Source organism: Pangasianodon hypophthalmus, chromosome 9 (assembly GCF_027358585.1).
Source record: "Pangasianodon hypophthalmus isolate fPanHyp1 chromosome 9, fPanHyp1.pri, whole genome shotgun sequence".
Lineage (NCBI taxonomy): Eukaryota > Metazoa > Chordata > Actinopteri > Siluriformes > Pangasiidae > Pangasianodon > Pangasianodon hypophthalmus.
The window spans coordinates 16,806,592-16,820,569 of NC_069718.1; the positions used below are offsets into that span (position 1 = coordinate 16,806,592).

At 37.5% G+C, this 13,978-nt stretch overlaps 1 protein-coding gene across 1 annotated transcript; it reads left to right on the forward strand.

The window, feature by feature from the left end:
- The first annotated feature begins 1,368 nt into the window (after positions 1-1,368).
- stra6 (signaling receptor and transporter of retinol STRA6) lies at positions 1,369-13,916 on the forward strand. Its single transcript, XM_026919989.3, has 17 exons — positions 1,369-1,994; positions 2,747-2,813; positions 3,459-3,541; positions 3,730-3,863; positions 4,326-4,492; positions 5,127-5,252; positions 5,814-5,884; positions 6,990-7,066; positions 7,146-7,207; positions 7,305-7,467; positions 8,015-8,090; positions 8,520-8,653; positions 9,006-9,123; positions 9,353-9,454; positions 10,072-10,235; positions 10,724-10,861; positions 12,239-13,916. The coding sequence occupies exons 1-17, from the start codon at positions 1,912-1,914 to the stop codon at positions 12,490-12,492; spliced, it is 2,019 nt and encodes a 672-aa protein (XP_026775790.2). The 5' UTR covers positions 1,369-1,911; the 3' UTR covers positions 12,493-13,916.
- Positions 13,917-13,978: the final 62 nt, after the last annotated feature.

Genomic DNA, 13,978 nt, shown 5'->3' on the forward strand with positions numbered 1-13,978 from the left:
GTGAGGGAGAAGTAACAATTACCCCTCATCCTGTTTTCAGTCTATTCACATGGCTCTGCCTCTGTGCTGATGCTGGGGCAGAAGAGGCATTTCTAATTTCAGATGTAATGAGTTGCATGAAATCTATATAAAGTTATATAAAGTTATGTGTATCTAAAGTTATATAATCTCAAAGCTAAAAGCCTGATACCTAGCACACTTGGTGGAGAAGACACTTCTGGTGCAAGGTCAAATGCTGTTAAATGATTGATATTAACAGCTTGTAATAATTTATTTTAGAATTAATAGTTGATCAGATCAAATAGCTGATAGTTTCACTGTTTGTGACAAACCATGTACCTGTATAGAAATCATTTTCTTTCATGTAATGCTATCATTACTACTGTAGTGTAATCTTAGATCATATGTGTGTATTTACCACTGAATGTATAATAATTTGTGTGGAATAATAAATTGTTTCTTTTTTAATGTCAAAGAAACAAGTGGCATGGCCTAGGAACATCTTCATACCTTCATATTCAACAAAAATTTCAGGATTTTGTGAATATGACATCTGGAACATCCCCATGTCATCCTTCAATCCCTAACAGATACATAACTAGTCGATTGTTAGTAATCTAGGTTTCACTTTGCTTTGTTATATTCTCAGCAAATAATTTAAGACTAGCCAGACCTGTCAAAACATACAAAAACAATCAAAACTATTTTATTTTATTTACTACTAACATTAATTAATTAATATAGGCAGCTAACTTAGTTTCTTAGTTTCTTAGTTTCAGCTAAAAGTTTGCAGGTACCAGGTCATCCTTTAATTAATAATTAACACTTGAGCTTGTTTTGTGAGAACACAGACTGCGTTCGTGCACAATGCTCCCAGGTTCAGGGTTTTTTTTACTGAAGTACTAAGCAAGCGACCTAAGAAAGCAGGAAAAAGTGACCTTTGCTCTGTGTTAACAAATTTGTTCCATATAGCAATCTAGATCATCATAATCAGCAACCCAACAGGAGAAGCTAATCCAAAAATCCTGTTTGTGAGTTCAGTAGTACTTTTTAAAGTACCAAAATATTTATGCTTGTGTCATTCATCAAAAGGGTTACGGGCATTCAGGGCAATACTATAGATAGCAAAACTAGAACAGAAAGAGTAAAGAGTTAACACAGTGAAGACCAAATTACCACATCCACCATGTGTATGTAGTAAGTGGCTATGCGTGGACAGTAGCACTATTGCCTTTCATTACTTTCTTTTGACTCATCATTAGGAATCTTCACAGCAAGATAGCCCCACTCATATGTATTTCCCAGTTATCTCAATGGAAAATGGAAATGAATGAATGTACCACACCTCCTCAGCCATAGCCATCCCACACACCTACAGCTCAGTGATTTATAAAATTCCTGTGTTTCTGATACTCTTCATGCTGGCTGCTCAGACAGCAGCCCGCCCCTGGAAGGTCACCTAATCTCAGTAAGCCACAGGTGGCAGGATAGACTGGCTGCCCCTTATTTGCATTGTTGTTCTCTTTATTTTCATATCTTTGTTATTTCTCTTCTTGCTTTATCTTTGGTTGCTTCTCTCCACTCGTCCAGTGTGGTGGTAAGCTAAATCTGAAAACGGAGGCCTGCTTACACTATTTTTCACAAGTCTCTGCTACAGCAGGATTGGAGCACCTGAGCAGAGTGAGTGAGATATATAAAGTGAAGGAGGGAGAGACCACAGGGAACACAGGACTTCACAATACCAAACTTTGAAAGGAGCTTTTTTTTTTTCCTTGCACAACGTAAGTGAACAGGAGAAAAGTGTTGTGTGTCCCACGGGAAGAGGGAAGAGAGAAGAGAAGTCCACTCTGCCTGAATTCCTGGATTTCTTTGATACACTGATAGATCTGTTTTGGTCCTTAAACCAGGATAATGAGTGCAGAACTTGCAAAGGAAGACTACTATGATTATCCAGATTTGTATGATAATGCAGTACCCACCAAGCCTCCTGCAGAGTAAGTAGTTCCTTTTCATCTACATACCAGTGTTTTTTCGGTAATTTTTTTGTAAATTTTCTGTAAAAAAAAAATCTTGTACATTTTATTAATACATACAAGGTTTCAAACTGAACATGTACATATAAACACTTAATGAATGTTGTAAGTTTATATGAATCATAATGGAGAAGGACTAGTTTAATAGAAAACAGTATCTTTTCCTATTTGACCTACTTCATTATTACTGTCTGAATTGTACTCTCAGTTACAGCAGTATACAATGAATCCTGTTGGAAAATGTAATTCATACTAATAACATTCTGCCACTGCAATTTGCATTTCAGTATCAGACCTATCACCTAACTTCCTGTTACCACTTAATGGAATATTCTGTTTGATTTGCATTCCCAGTAGGAGACTCCAAATATTGGTGGTGTATTTAATAATACTGTTGTACATTAGTTGCATCTTGAACATTCACAATATAATTCATCATATAAATAGTCTGAGTATTTGCACATAGCTGCTTTTGTCTTTGTTTTGGTTTAATTCATTCTTTGTTCATCCCAACAATTTGGAAATGTAAGATATAGTTTAACCTCGATTGCCTTGTGTATAAAGCACAATTGCATAGTTCAGGCTTAAAATGGCCGAGCAGTTAAAGTTTAAGACTTCTATGAGAAAAGGGAGGTTTACTCTCCAGTGTTCTGCGTAAGCAGCTTGGACCACAACAGCTTATGATAAATACTCTGTTTTTGTGAAATTTCCAGAGTTATCCCACCATGTGACTCAAAAGCTGATGAAAGTCTCTACCACATATGCATCACAGCCATATCCGTGAGTCTTCTCTGAGATAAACTCTCTGATCCTTCACATTCACACACCTATAATGTTATTTAAATATACCATCTTCATGCTTGTGTCTGATGTCTTTCTTCTATAAAATAAACATGTAAATGGATCCTGATTATAGGACAACAATTAAAATAACACATTTTGGTTTCCAAGTTTAGCAAATATTTAGCATGTTGTTGTGTGGGTGGGCAAATCATGTAAAATCTAATAGGAAACATTAGAAGTGGTTATCACTTCTAATGCATAGCTCCTGGGCTTCCCACTGACTCCAGGTCACAGCCATCATTCTAGCATATTTGATGTTTGTAAATGTGATTGCCCATGTGGTAGGGTCAGGCCAACCCCCAGCTTCTGCTTTTGAGGCCCTGGATAGTCCTAAAGCTGCGATAGGTCATAGCAGGTCACTGATCCCAGTCCTCTGTTCATTGAACTCGATTAATGGAGGACAGGGCCACATCACAGCATGACCTTATTTTGAAGAAGAGTCTGTTTCCTTTCCCTCTGATGAGGGTCTGTTATTTTAGTTTGAACTGGGAAGCAATAGAACACTGGGTTCAAAAGGTGGGTTATGGGTTATTTTGGTGGTGTAGATTGCTCAAGGTTTTCCTCTTCTATCTATGTGTGAAGTTGGTGGTCATGCTGATCCTGGTGGTGTTGGCAAGGCAGCAGAAAGTTGTAGGTAGTCTAAAAGGAGTTCCAGCCTTACTCAGGTGAGCCAAGCGTGATTTTCACCTCGACATCTTCAATCATAGCCAATGTTAAAGCAATGAGCTTCTTCTACATCATGCTTACTTTACACTGAACTTAAATAAGCAAACTGTTATTTAAGTCCAACTGAACTATTGGTTCATTTCTTTATTATTGTATGTATGACTCAATATTTCTTTTCTTTTACAAGCCCTGTGAATTTTTTAGACCATACACAGCACAAAGCCTTGTCTGTGGCTGTGTTTGGGGTCCTTTTCTGTAGGCTTGTTGGAGTGATTCTATCCCCAAACCCACTGCCCTTTACCAAGGACCCTCAAAACAAAGGTATGGGGATTCTTCTATGCTGAACAAAATAGCTGTCAGCTTTCTTCATATTTTGACATTAATACAATGTAATGTTTATGAGATTGGAAACAGTCACAGTTGGATGAACTTTCTGTTAATATTTGAGACCACCAAGGTAGTTGGGAAATGTAACTGGTAAAGATGAGATGAACCAAAGGCAAAGTGAGTCATTCCTGCACTGGAACTATCAAATGAACTTTACTTACTCACAAAATGGCCCCTATCCAAAAACAGGCTCTATTCACACAGGAGGATGAATAATAGCTCCTTACCTGACTGTTTGAACTATTGCACTGAAGCTCATAGTTATGTTTCTGAACATATTCCAGGGTTTATTATCTATGTTACTAATAGTGTAACTTGCATTAAAGATGACAAATCTACCACCATTTTTGTGAATAATGTTATTCATTTGTCGTTATTTATTATTGATTTTCCCAGAGTATTGGCTGATCCTTGCTCTGTTCTACTACCCTGCTTTGTACTACCCCTTGCTGGCCTGTGGCACGCTCCACATCACGGTCGGCTATGTGCTGGGCAGCCTTTTGTCATGGACACATTTTGGCATCCTCATCTGGCATAAAGTTGACTGCCCAAAAACACCACAGGTTGGTGTTCTCAGTTTGTATTGGCATCATTAATGGTTGGATTGCTATTGTAATCTTTACCAAATTATGTTCATCTGACAGAATCTACTGAATCTCAGGTTAGCTAAAAGTACATTATGGTGGGACTTGGGGTCAGATATCTTTTCCAACGCTTGTTTTTGGTGAATCTGAATAATGTCAGATTCAGATCTCCTTCTTGTAGTGTACCAGACAGGCTATCATTTCTTTACTCTTACCTCTATTGTTTTTTGCCTTCTTAATGAATGTTCAAGACATAAAATTATTTGTTCTCCCCTCAAGTCAGCCACAGTGCATTTGCCAGAGATAATCACTGTAGTTTCTGTCAGAGTGAATGGTATCTTCTGAAAGTCAAAGATAATCAAAGAGGTAAAAATAAAGTAAAAGCTGTAAACAATATCTAAAGGGATGATCATGTAAATAGGCATGTTGTCCTTGTCAGTTTTATTGTTTTTGAAGAGCTAGATTAAGTAAGACATGCAATAAGCAAGATTTGCAATAAGCAATTTGATTAATACAAATGATAATGCATTTGAGAAGCTCAAACTATTCTTAGCCCAAGGTATATAAAAGTAGGACATTTGTTGAAGTTATTACTTCTACTTGTCCTCTGCAGATATACAAGTACCATTCCCTGTTGAGCAGCCTGCCAGAGATTGCCTGTTTGGCATTTCTCAGTTTCCAGTATCCTCTTCTCCTGTTCAAGGGCTTTAAAGGAACAGAGAAAAGCGATCCCTTTGAGGTGAGTGTGTGCAGTGCCACTGATGTGTAAATGGGCTGGGACTAGACTGAATGTTTTTGTGGGATTAATAAACTTGTTATGCATATTTGAGGCCTAGAATTTGTCATGGTGGCATTTGAGCTCTCTGGAACAAGTAAATGTGTAAGATCTGTGGCTTCCTGTTTTCGCTGCCCATGCACACGTGAGAAGTTTTTAAATCAAAAATAATAATAAAGCTTAATTATCAAACACAATGCAAAGTGTAAACCTGTGTGTAATCACCAGAATGTCATTCCACTGCCTAATCATAATAAGCAGCTTTCTGGGATTGGGTTCAGGTCTGTGGCAGAATAGATTACACAGGCATTGTGTTATTTTCCCACAGAGATGGAACAATGGTGCTCTTATTTGGCTATACTCTGTAAAAATGTGTGGGGTAGGAAGGGCAAGGATCTTCTCTTGATCACCTTTTAAATTAGAACTCATGACTTTTTTGATTAGATAAATTTGGATTACAATCGGCACCTTGTTAACAAATGTCATGTTAAATTAGTTTCCATTTACTTTAATTTTGTCTCACAGGACCTAAAGAGCAGCTACTACACAGACTATGTAAAGAACATCCTCAAAAAGAAGAAACCATCTCAAGCCAGGTTAGATGGTGTGGGTTGTGTAATATTTTCTGTTAACCAACTTGTGTCTATATATCACAAATAGTATGTAAATAAAAGTAAGGAACCTGACTTACTGAGGATTGTTCAGATGTTTTTTATAAAATGAATCCAAATTGACCATCTTTGCTGAGATACAGTAGCTAATCAAATAATGATTACATTCACAATGCAATTTGAAAGTGCTCGAAACTTATTTTTTGGCTGATGCGACCTAGATCTTATTTTTTGTCAGAGCTGTGTGAATGCAAAAATCGATTTATCTGATCTATGTGAATCAAATTGGAGTCATTTTCATATCTGTATCATGATTCATGTGTGTGTTTTTTTACACTTCATTGCACATATAACTGTTGGCTCCTCTCTTCCACCCCCACATCTTTCAGTGGAGTGATAGCTACCAAAACAACAATTTATTTTTGTCCAGAGCACAGCTTCTCTACAGTAAATCAGCTGTTCTGTTAATCAGCTTGGGACAAAATGTGAAATCAAATTATACAACAACATAACTTAATGTCATAATTTTAGGATTGTGTCAGTTCATTTCAGATGAAGCAGAGTTCTTTTGAGCATGAAGATTAACAGTGTTAAAGCCGTATTAATAAAATAATATAAACACCCTAATAAATACAAAAGAATGAGCAGAAAAGTGTAAATCAGCAGTCATGCCATCTGAATGTAGCCTTATACATAACGAAAATGTGCATTTCATGGCAGGTCTGTTTGCAATAATGATCAGTATTGGTCACTTACAAGCACAAATGTAATGTGTTAATTCAGAAAGATTGGATCTGAGTGGGAAAAAAGCCATTGACAAAGGTTTGTCACTGTGAACATAACCACAGTAAAAAAAAAAAAAAGCAGTCTGATTTGATGAGTGGGAACTTACAAAAAAAAAAGCGAGAGAGAGCCATTCAGTCAGTTGAGCAGAAGTTTCCTGTTCTGCATAAATCCTGTTAAACACTATATTAAATATATATACTAGGAGCCTAATATGCTTTATGTAACTGCTAGAAAAGGGATGGATGTGATAATTCTCAACAAAATAATTGCATGAATATCCTTATTTGTGTTTCTTCTTTTTCAGTTCAAGCAGCTCTAAACCCAAGCTGACTGAAAGAATCACTTACGCACTCAAGTCTTACATATACACGCCTAAAGAGGGTAACTACCACTTGGTATGCTAGTGTTAGATGGTAATGTCTGCTTTGTTATAATTTTGTGATTTTTTTTTTTTTTTCAGTTTTTAGGTTCCCTCTGAAGTTAGCCATCTCTCTGGTTGTGGCATCTATTGCTCTTTATCAGGTGTGTATCTTTGTAACTCCCTAATAAAGACATTCAAATTGTTTACTGCAGGATTACTATGTGCCTAATTATATGCTGTTTGCCCATGTTCTATCAGATGGCCCTCTTGCTGGTCATTGGAGTCGTGCCCACTCTCCAGATTGTCCGAAAAGGAGTGAACGAAGACATTGCATTTCTCCTGGCTGGCTTTAACATTATTCTGTCAGATGATCGGAAAGAGGTGGTTAAGATAGTAGCATACTACATGTGGTGTGTTGAGGGTGAGTTCAGAATCATTCAGAATTTTTCATGAAATAAACAACATTTAGCAGACTGGTTTTGCATGCAGAACGTTCGTAAAATCAGAGCTGTCGCATACATTTTCACCAGTTCCTCGCTGCTGCTTTAATTCCTTTTCATTTCTGATATTTGGTATTGTTGAGTATGTTAACTCCACAGTGTAACTGAGAAGTCATTCAGGATACACTCTCATAGACTCTGAGGCTTCTGTGCTCAGTAAAGGAAGCTGCCTGCAATCTAATTATATTAAGCTTCCTGCCAACTACAAGAAATATTGCCCAGAGGCCTGTAATGGATCCATTGCTGAGCGTATAGATCCACTGTTACTCTCCTCCTTATACACACCTGTGTAAATCTATACTATGTGCACAAAAACATGCATGAGCCCACATACACAAATTACGATTGGAGAATAGTGATGGAGTCAGCAGAGCAGACTGATGGACCATAGCAGAGCTTACTTGCTAATCAGCCAGTGGTGAAAAGTGCTGAGAGTGTGGTCTATGTGTGTGTTTTTTGTTCTTTCAGTGTGCTATGTCTCAGCAGTAACCCTGACCTGCTTGGTTAATTTGGTCATGTTTATGAGGTCCATGGTCCTGCACAGGTAAGGCTAAAATGCACATAATGTTTAACCTTTCACAGAAATGCATTTTGTATGTCTTTCTATATGTCCCTCCCTCCCTCCCTCACTCTCTATCTCTCTCTCTCTCTCTCTCACACACACACATACACACACACACACAGAGAGAGAGAGATAGAGGGAGGGAGAGAGGGAGAGAGAGAGAGAGAGAAAGGAAAAAATGAAACTAATAGTGGAAGGTATTGTATTCTCAGTGTTAACAATTACTGCCAATGGGAGCAGGCTTTGTTTGACCCTAATTTACAAACTACAAGCTGAAAATAATGGGTTCTCAAATTGAGTCTGTTTTAATTGTCACTGCAATTTTCATTCAAATTGCTTCACACATCCTCATTATACTCCTCATACATTAGGACTCTTTTAACTCCCAAAATTACATATTCGTGAATTCAGGTCCAATCTGAGGGGGCTGTACCGAGGAGATATCTACAATGTGTATAACTGCCAGAGGAGCATAAGGCCGTCACGTCCTGCCCTGGTGTGCTGGATGGGCTACACCAGCTACCAAGCTGCATTTATTTGTCTGGGTAAATTTAACTCTAGATATTTTTTGTAAGCATTTGAACGGTTTTGTATTAATAAAATAATTTTTTTCCAAAATTTCATGTTAACTCTTTGAGCCCCAACTTATCATTTATTATTTATCTTAGAGCATAATTTTCTGCATTTACTATGAATTATTCAGTAACTATTGTAGAGATAGTTTGAAAGATATGTGTTTACTAGATTGAGAAAAGTAAGCCTGGAACTGGGCTTTAAGCCTGAATTTCAGTTTCATCCTCTAAAGTAACCACTTTTTATTACATCTACCAAATAATGTGGATGTATTTTTTAGAGTCAAGTACAACAGAGTAACTCTCTGTGTCTGTTCTCATTAAGGTATGGTCATCCAGACTCTGGTGTTCTTCATTTGCTTTCTATTCGCTGTCTTCCTCGTCATCATTCCCATCTTATATGGAAAGAATCTTGTGGTCTTCCACATCATTGGCAGAATGTGGTAAGTACAGTTTGACATCACTGCCAATGAGGATGATTATAATACATCATCATGTTACAGGTCAGTGACCTTGAGCTGTTAGTCTCTTCTGCCTCCTCACTGTGTCCAGGGTCATGGCACTATCCCCAAGTGCACTACACATTCTCAAATCCTAATCCATAAACTCCAGCACTTAAAGAAGTGCTGCTTAAAACAAATCCTCTGTTATGTGCTGTGTCTCCATTTCCAGGCCCTTCTGGTTGACGTTGTCATTGACTGTGCTTATCCAGCACCTTACATCCAGATTCTTCTTCATTAAAAAGGAAGCTGGAACACAAGACCTAACTAACAGGTAGGGCTTTCCATGACCAGCATGAAGTAATGTAGCTTTCAGTTAGAAGTATGGTCTTTTCATAACTATTGAACTATTATATTTTCTCTAAAATTTATCTGAAAACACAATTAATAAGTATCTTAATAAGTGTTAACTTGTCTTTAAATTCGAATGTACATTGTCTTAGATTTTAAGCTAAGAACATTCTTAACCTGGTGTCATTTTATGTGTTTTTATATAAAATTGAATTTGTTTTGGGTAATATAGGTTATTTGCATGAGGCAGGAACGTGCATTAAACCAACGCTTTTAGCTACCAGCTGTTGAACGAGCATATGAATCACTCCATATTCTGCCACAGATATACTTTTTAAACACACTTTGGGGAATATGTTGTAATTTTGTATTTTTGTTGCTGCATAATAATTGTACATACTATTTATTTCGACATTTTTCTATATATGGGATAAAATTAAGTGTAATTCGTTTTTTTGTCTTTTTTTTTAAACAAAACTGACTTTGTAAAAGTCATCAGAAGTATTACATTTGATTGGACACTATTTGCAGACACCCTATATTGGGAGCAGGTCAGTTCTGTTTACCTTAAAAAGTAAATGTCTTTGCTGGTGTCTGTAGGGGGGGTCTGTTCCTTCTGACCTACCTGCTCTTTCCAGTCAATGTACTGGTTGGTGCATTGTTGGGAATTTGGAGGTTGGTCATCACAGCTCTTTTTAACATTGTTCATCTGGGCCGCATGGACATCAGCCTCCTCAACCGCAGTGTGGAAGCTTTTGACACAGGTACATCAGATTGCATTAGTAGCCTGGCTCAGCTAAAGACCAGCTTGACTTAATTTAAGTGCCTTATTTTCTTTTGCCTGTTTTTGGTCATATAAGAGTGACACATCCAGACCACTGACAAATTAAATGAAAAATCCGTGGCTGTTATGCTTGTGGTGGCTCAACACCTTACTATGACTCTGTATGTTGGTTTTTCCTTTAATTTGTCACTGTGCTGTATATACGGTGTATAATTCTTCTGCAAAAACGGCAGCATACTGATAGGCTCCTTAAATATATAGGCTGTAAAACTGTATGACAGCTCAATCTTCCCCAGACAGTGATTGCTATGTAATCTGTAAGTCTTACTTGAAATGAATGCTCTGCACAGTTGGGGAGCAGACATATCGACAGGGCAGACAGAATTGCCACTAGACACAATAGTGTATGATAGTTTGTAGATTGCATTTTCCCCAGTTCAGCTCATGCCCTGTTCTGTTGCTCTGCAGGGTATCGCTGCTATGCTCATTATTTAAAGATTGAGGTCAGTCAGTCCCACCCAGTCATGAAGGCCTTCTGTGGGCTGCTGTTACGGTCTCCAAGCCAGGACAAAGGCACTGGAGATGCAGCACGTAATGCGGAGGAAGGTTGGTGATACCAGTGATACAATTTCTATGTGCTCCTTGCATAATGCAGTACATCCAACATGGCTCTATGCGACTAAATTAACTTGTGCTTATTATCATCGACAAAAAAAAAGTAATGAATTATTAACACAGACACTATGGAATGCTTCTGAATCAGTTTTGTTGTTTACTGTGCAGTGATGAAATTCAGTACACAGGTAAAAATCTGATCACATCAGCTTTTTTTTTTTTTTTTTTTTTAAATCCAATGGGTTTTATGAAAAAATCCACTGTTTCTCTGCTGTTAGACAGTGGTGAATTGATCCATGGTGGTTAAATTTTAGCCCTGTGCACAAGTGAAGCAGTGTGTCTGTGCATTTGATTTCTCCTGGGCCATCCAGGCTGTATTTCCAGGCGGTTGGCCAGCTTTGTTTAAAACATAATTGATTCATCACACTGTCTTGCACGCAGCAGGCGAGCATATCTATCCTGATTAAATTTGTGAGTATAAATTGGGTCATAATGTGCAATGAGTCTCTCTGGCCTCACTGTTGCTCTCAATCAGACCTGTCATAGGCCAAGCAAACATCCGACCTCTACTGAACAGGGCCTCATCCAGATGAACAGGACTTTCGTTTATTCTTTTTCCTCCCTCTTTATACTGTTTGCATCAGGCAAGGTAGAAATATCCTTGCCGTTTTCCCCTGTATGGAAGTCAAAGTCACAGAGTATGATCACAGCTGTTCGCTTCCAAAGAAGTTAACAAATTGTCAGTGAAAGCAGATGGTGAGTGCACCATCTCTGAAAAACACAGCTCTGATTAATCTCTATGCCTCTCTTTGAATTCCTAGACATCTACAAATTGCTTTAGCATCCCAAATTGGAAACATTTATGGGATGTCTTTGTATTTAGATACAGTCAAAATTCCCATAACTCCTGTTGAACAAGGTTCTATTGTGTAGTAGAGATTAGCATTAGGTTGGCGGATTACACAGATGGACCATTCTAATTGACTGTTTCATATTTATGCAACCCAGAGGGCTTGCGTTTTTAGCATGGTAATGGCAGGCTCAATATGGCCCAACTGCGCTCAAAAGATTCCATTATAGCTGCCTTCAGATGCAGCAGTATGCTGATGATCCTCGTTCACTATGTAGTCTATATTAATATTTGAAGTACTGTTAACCAAAATTCCCTAGCGCATGCTTTTTTTTGTGTAAACACCTTTGTGAAACATCAGAGGGAAAAAAAATGGAATGATGTCATGTAATATTTATGCACATTAATGTTTTTTTTTTTTCATAAACAGAATAGCCTTAGGATTGCTTTTAACTCCTTTTTGCACCACATCTGCATATGCACATATATGACATGCAAAACTGGCTGTTTTGTTGCAGGAATTCAACTGGTTTCACAGGACAAGAAACAGAACAAGGTGCCCGATGCTAAGCAAGCACGTGGACACTGGCATCTGCTCTACACACTAGTGAATAATCCATCCTTGGTGGGGTCCAGGAAGCACTTTCAGCGACAGAGCTCAGAGAGTGTCCTGAACGGGACCCTCAAACGGAGCTCCAAAGAAGGCAGCAAAAAGGAGGGAGGCACCACAGCAGCCAGCAAAGAGGGAGAGAGACCTGCATCTGAGGACTGAGACTGATAACACAGACTAAGAGACAACACATTCTCTCTCTGCCTTTATTAAATTATATTAGTTATTGGACAGATTATAATAATAATAGTACTGTTAGTGTCTGTGTAGAAATGAACTTTGTCTTGAATAAATGCCCTTATACCTTATAGTGCCTCAGGAAGAAGTATAGACTGTTTCCTTTTTTGACTGGATGGATTCACTCTTTCTTTTGTGATTAAATGTTTGTTTTTTTTCATTTGGTGGTTTCTAGTGCAGGATTATCAGAAAATTTACATTGGCACTGAACTCCCACATGAATACTTGTGCACGGTTATACTGGCTATTTATGTATGATGATATGTTATGTATTTCTTTCTGAGTGGTTTTTTTTTTCATTTCCATGCTATGTTTCCTGTGCATTCATTACTGTCCTTGCCACCTTTGAGGAGAGATTAAAGATTAATTTGTTTGAAAATACTACCTTTTAATACAATTTTAATACATATAGTATAATCTATTTTTTTAGTTAATAAGTTTACAGTCATTTAGTTTAAGAAAATGTCTCATGTCAGTTTTGAAGAAAAATAATAAGCGGATTTTGCTGTGATTTAAACGATTTTGTGAAAATAAATAAATATATAACTAAATAAAAGCAGTAATAAAAGCAATTCTGTGGCGGTGTCTGTGTTAAACAAAGGAAACCATACCGCATTGAGGCATAGAAGAATGCTGTAAAGATGAAAAAAATTCATTCCCAATGTAATGTGTAATTATTCCTGAAAGACATTGCTATTTTAAATAAATAAACAATATTGATAAACTCAAATATTCTAACATTATGATTACATTTCTGCTCTAACTTAAGGCACACGAAATATAACGCAGGCTTTACTTTGAGTTTTTTTTTTCCTTCTTGTTCTTTTTTTAATTACAAACAAATTGCGACTGTTTTTCTTTTTCTTTTTAATTGAGCAGATGTGATGTGGATAGATCTGGTGCTATGACAATCACAGCAGCTGGCGCGTCGCGGATCCGAGCCACAGTTTGCGCACTGCAACCTGCGACCACTTGGACTTCGTTTCTTTGTTCTTCCAAAGGTTTCTTAGCACCAAAACGACACTAAGATCCCTCACAAAATATACAGCGATTTAATTAACGCTTAAAGAAACTGTGGCACGTCTAAGCCGCTCCAGAAAATAGACTTTCGTGCGCATTTTACGCGTGGAGAGAGAGGAGAACAGAGCGAATGTCCGCGTTATGTCCCGAAGAACACCTTTAAATTCTTACTCTGAATCTTTACGCATATTAAAAAAAAATTCCTTTCGCAAGTTGTTTGGATTTTTTTCTCCATTCTTTGATTTTTGTTAACAACAACCATGATGTGCGGTAATATTTTCTCTATGTGATCATGTGTCATATTTATTCTGTCAAATAAATTGTTTTCCTAAACCATTTCTAAACCATGTAGCCTTCTGCTTATCATATCAAATATATAAAATACCCAGTG

Excerpts from the sequence above, each read along its gene's own strand:
- stra6 (XM_026919989.3), top strand. The coding sequence starts at position 1,912 with ATGAGTGCAGAACTTGCAAAGGAAGACTACTATGATTATCCAGATTTG. Across the intron at positions 9,124-9,352 it reads CACATCATTGGCAGAATGTG|GCCCTTCTGGTTGACGTTGT; the intron begins GTAAGTACAGTT and ends CTCCATTTCCAG. Across the intron at positions 10,236-10,723 it reads TGTGGAAGCTTTTGACACAG|GGTATCGCTGCTATGCTCAT; the intron begins GTACATCAGATT and ends GTTGCTCTGCAG.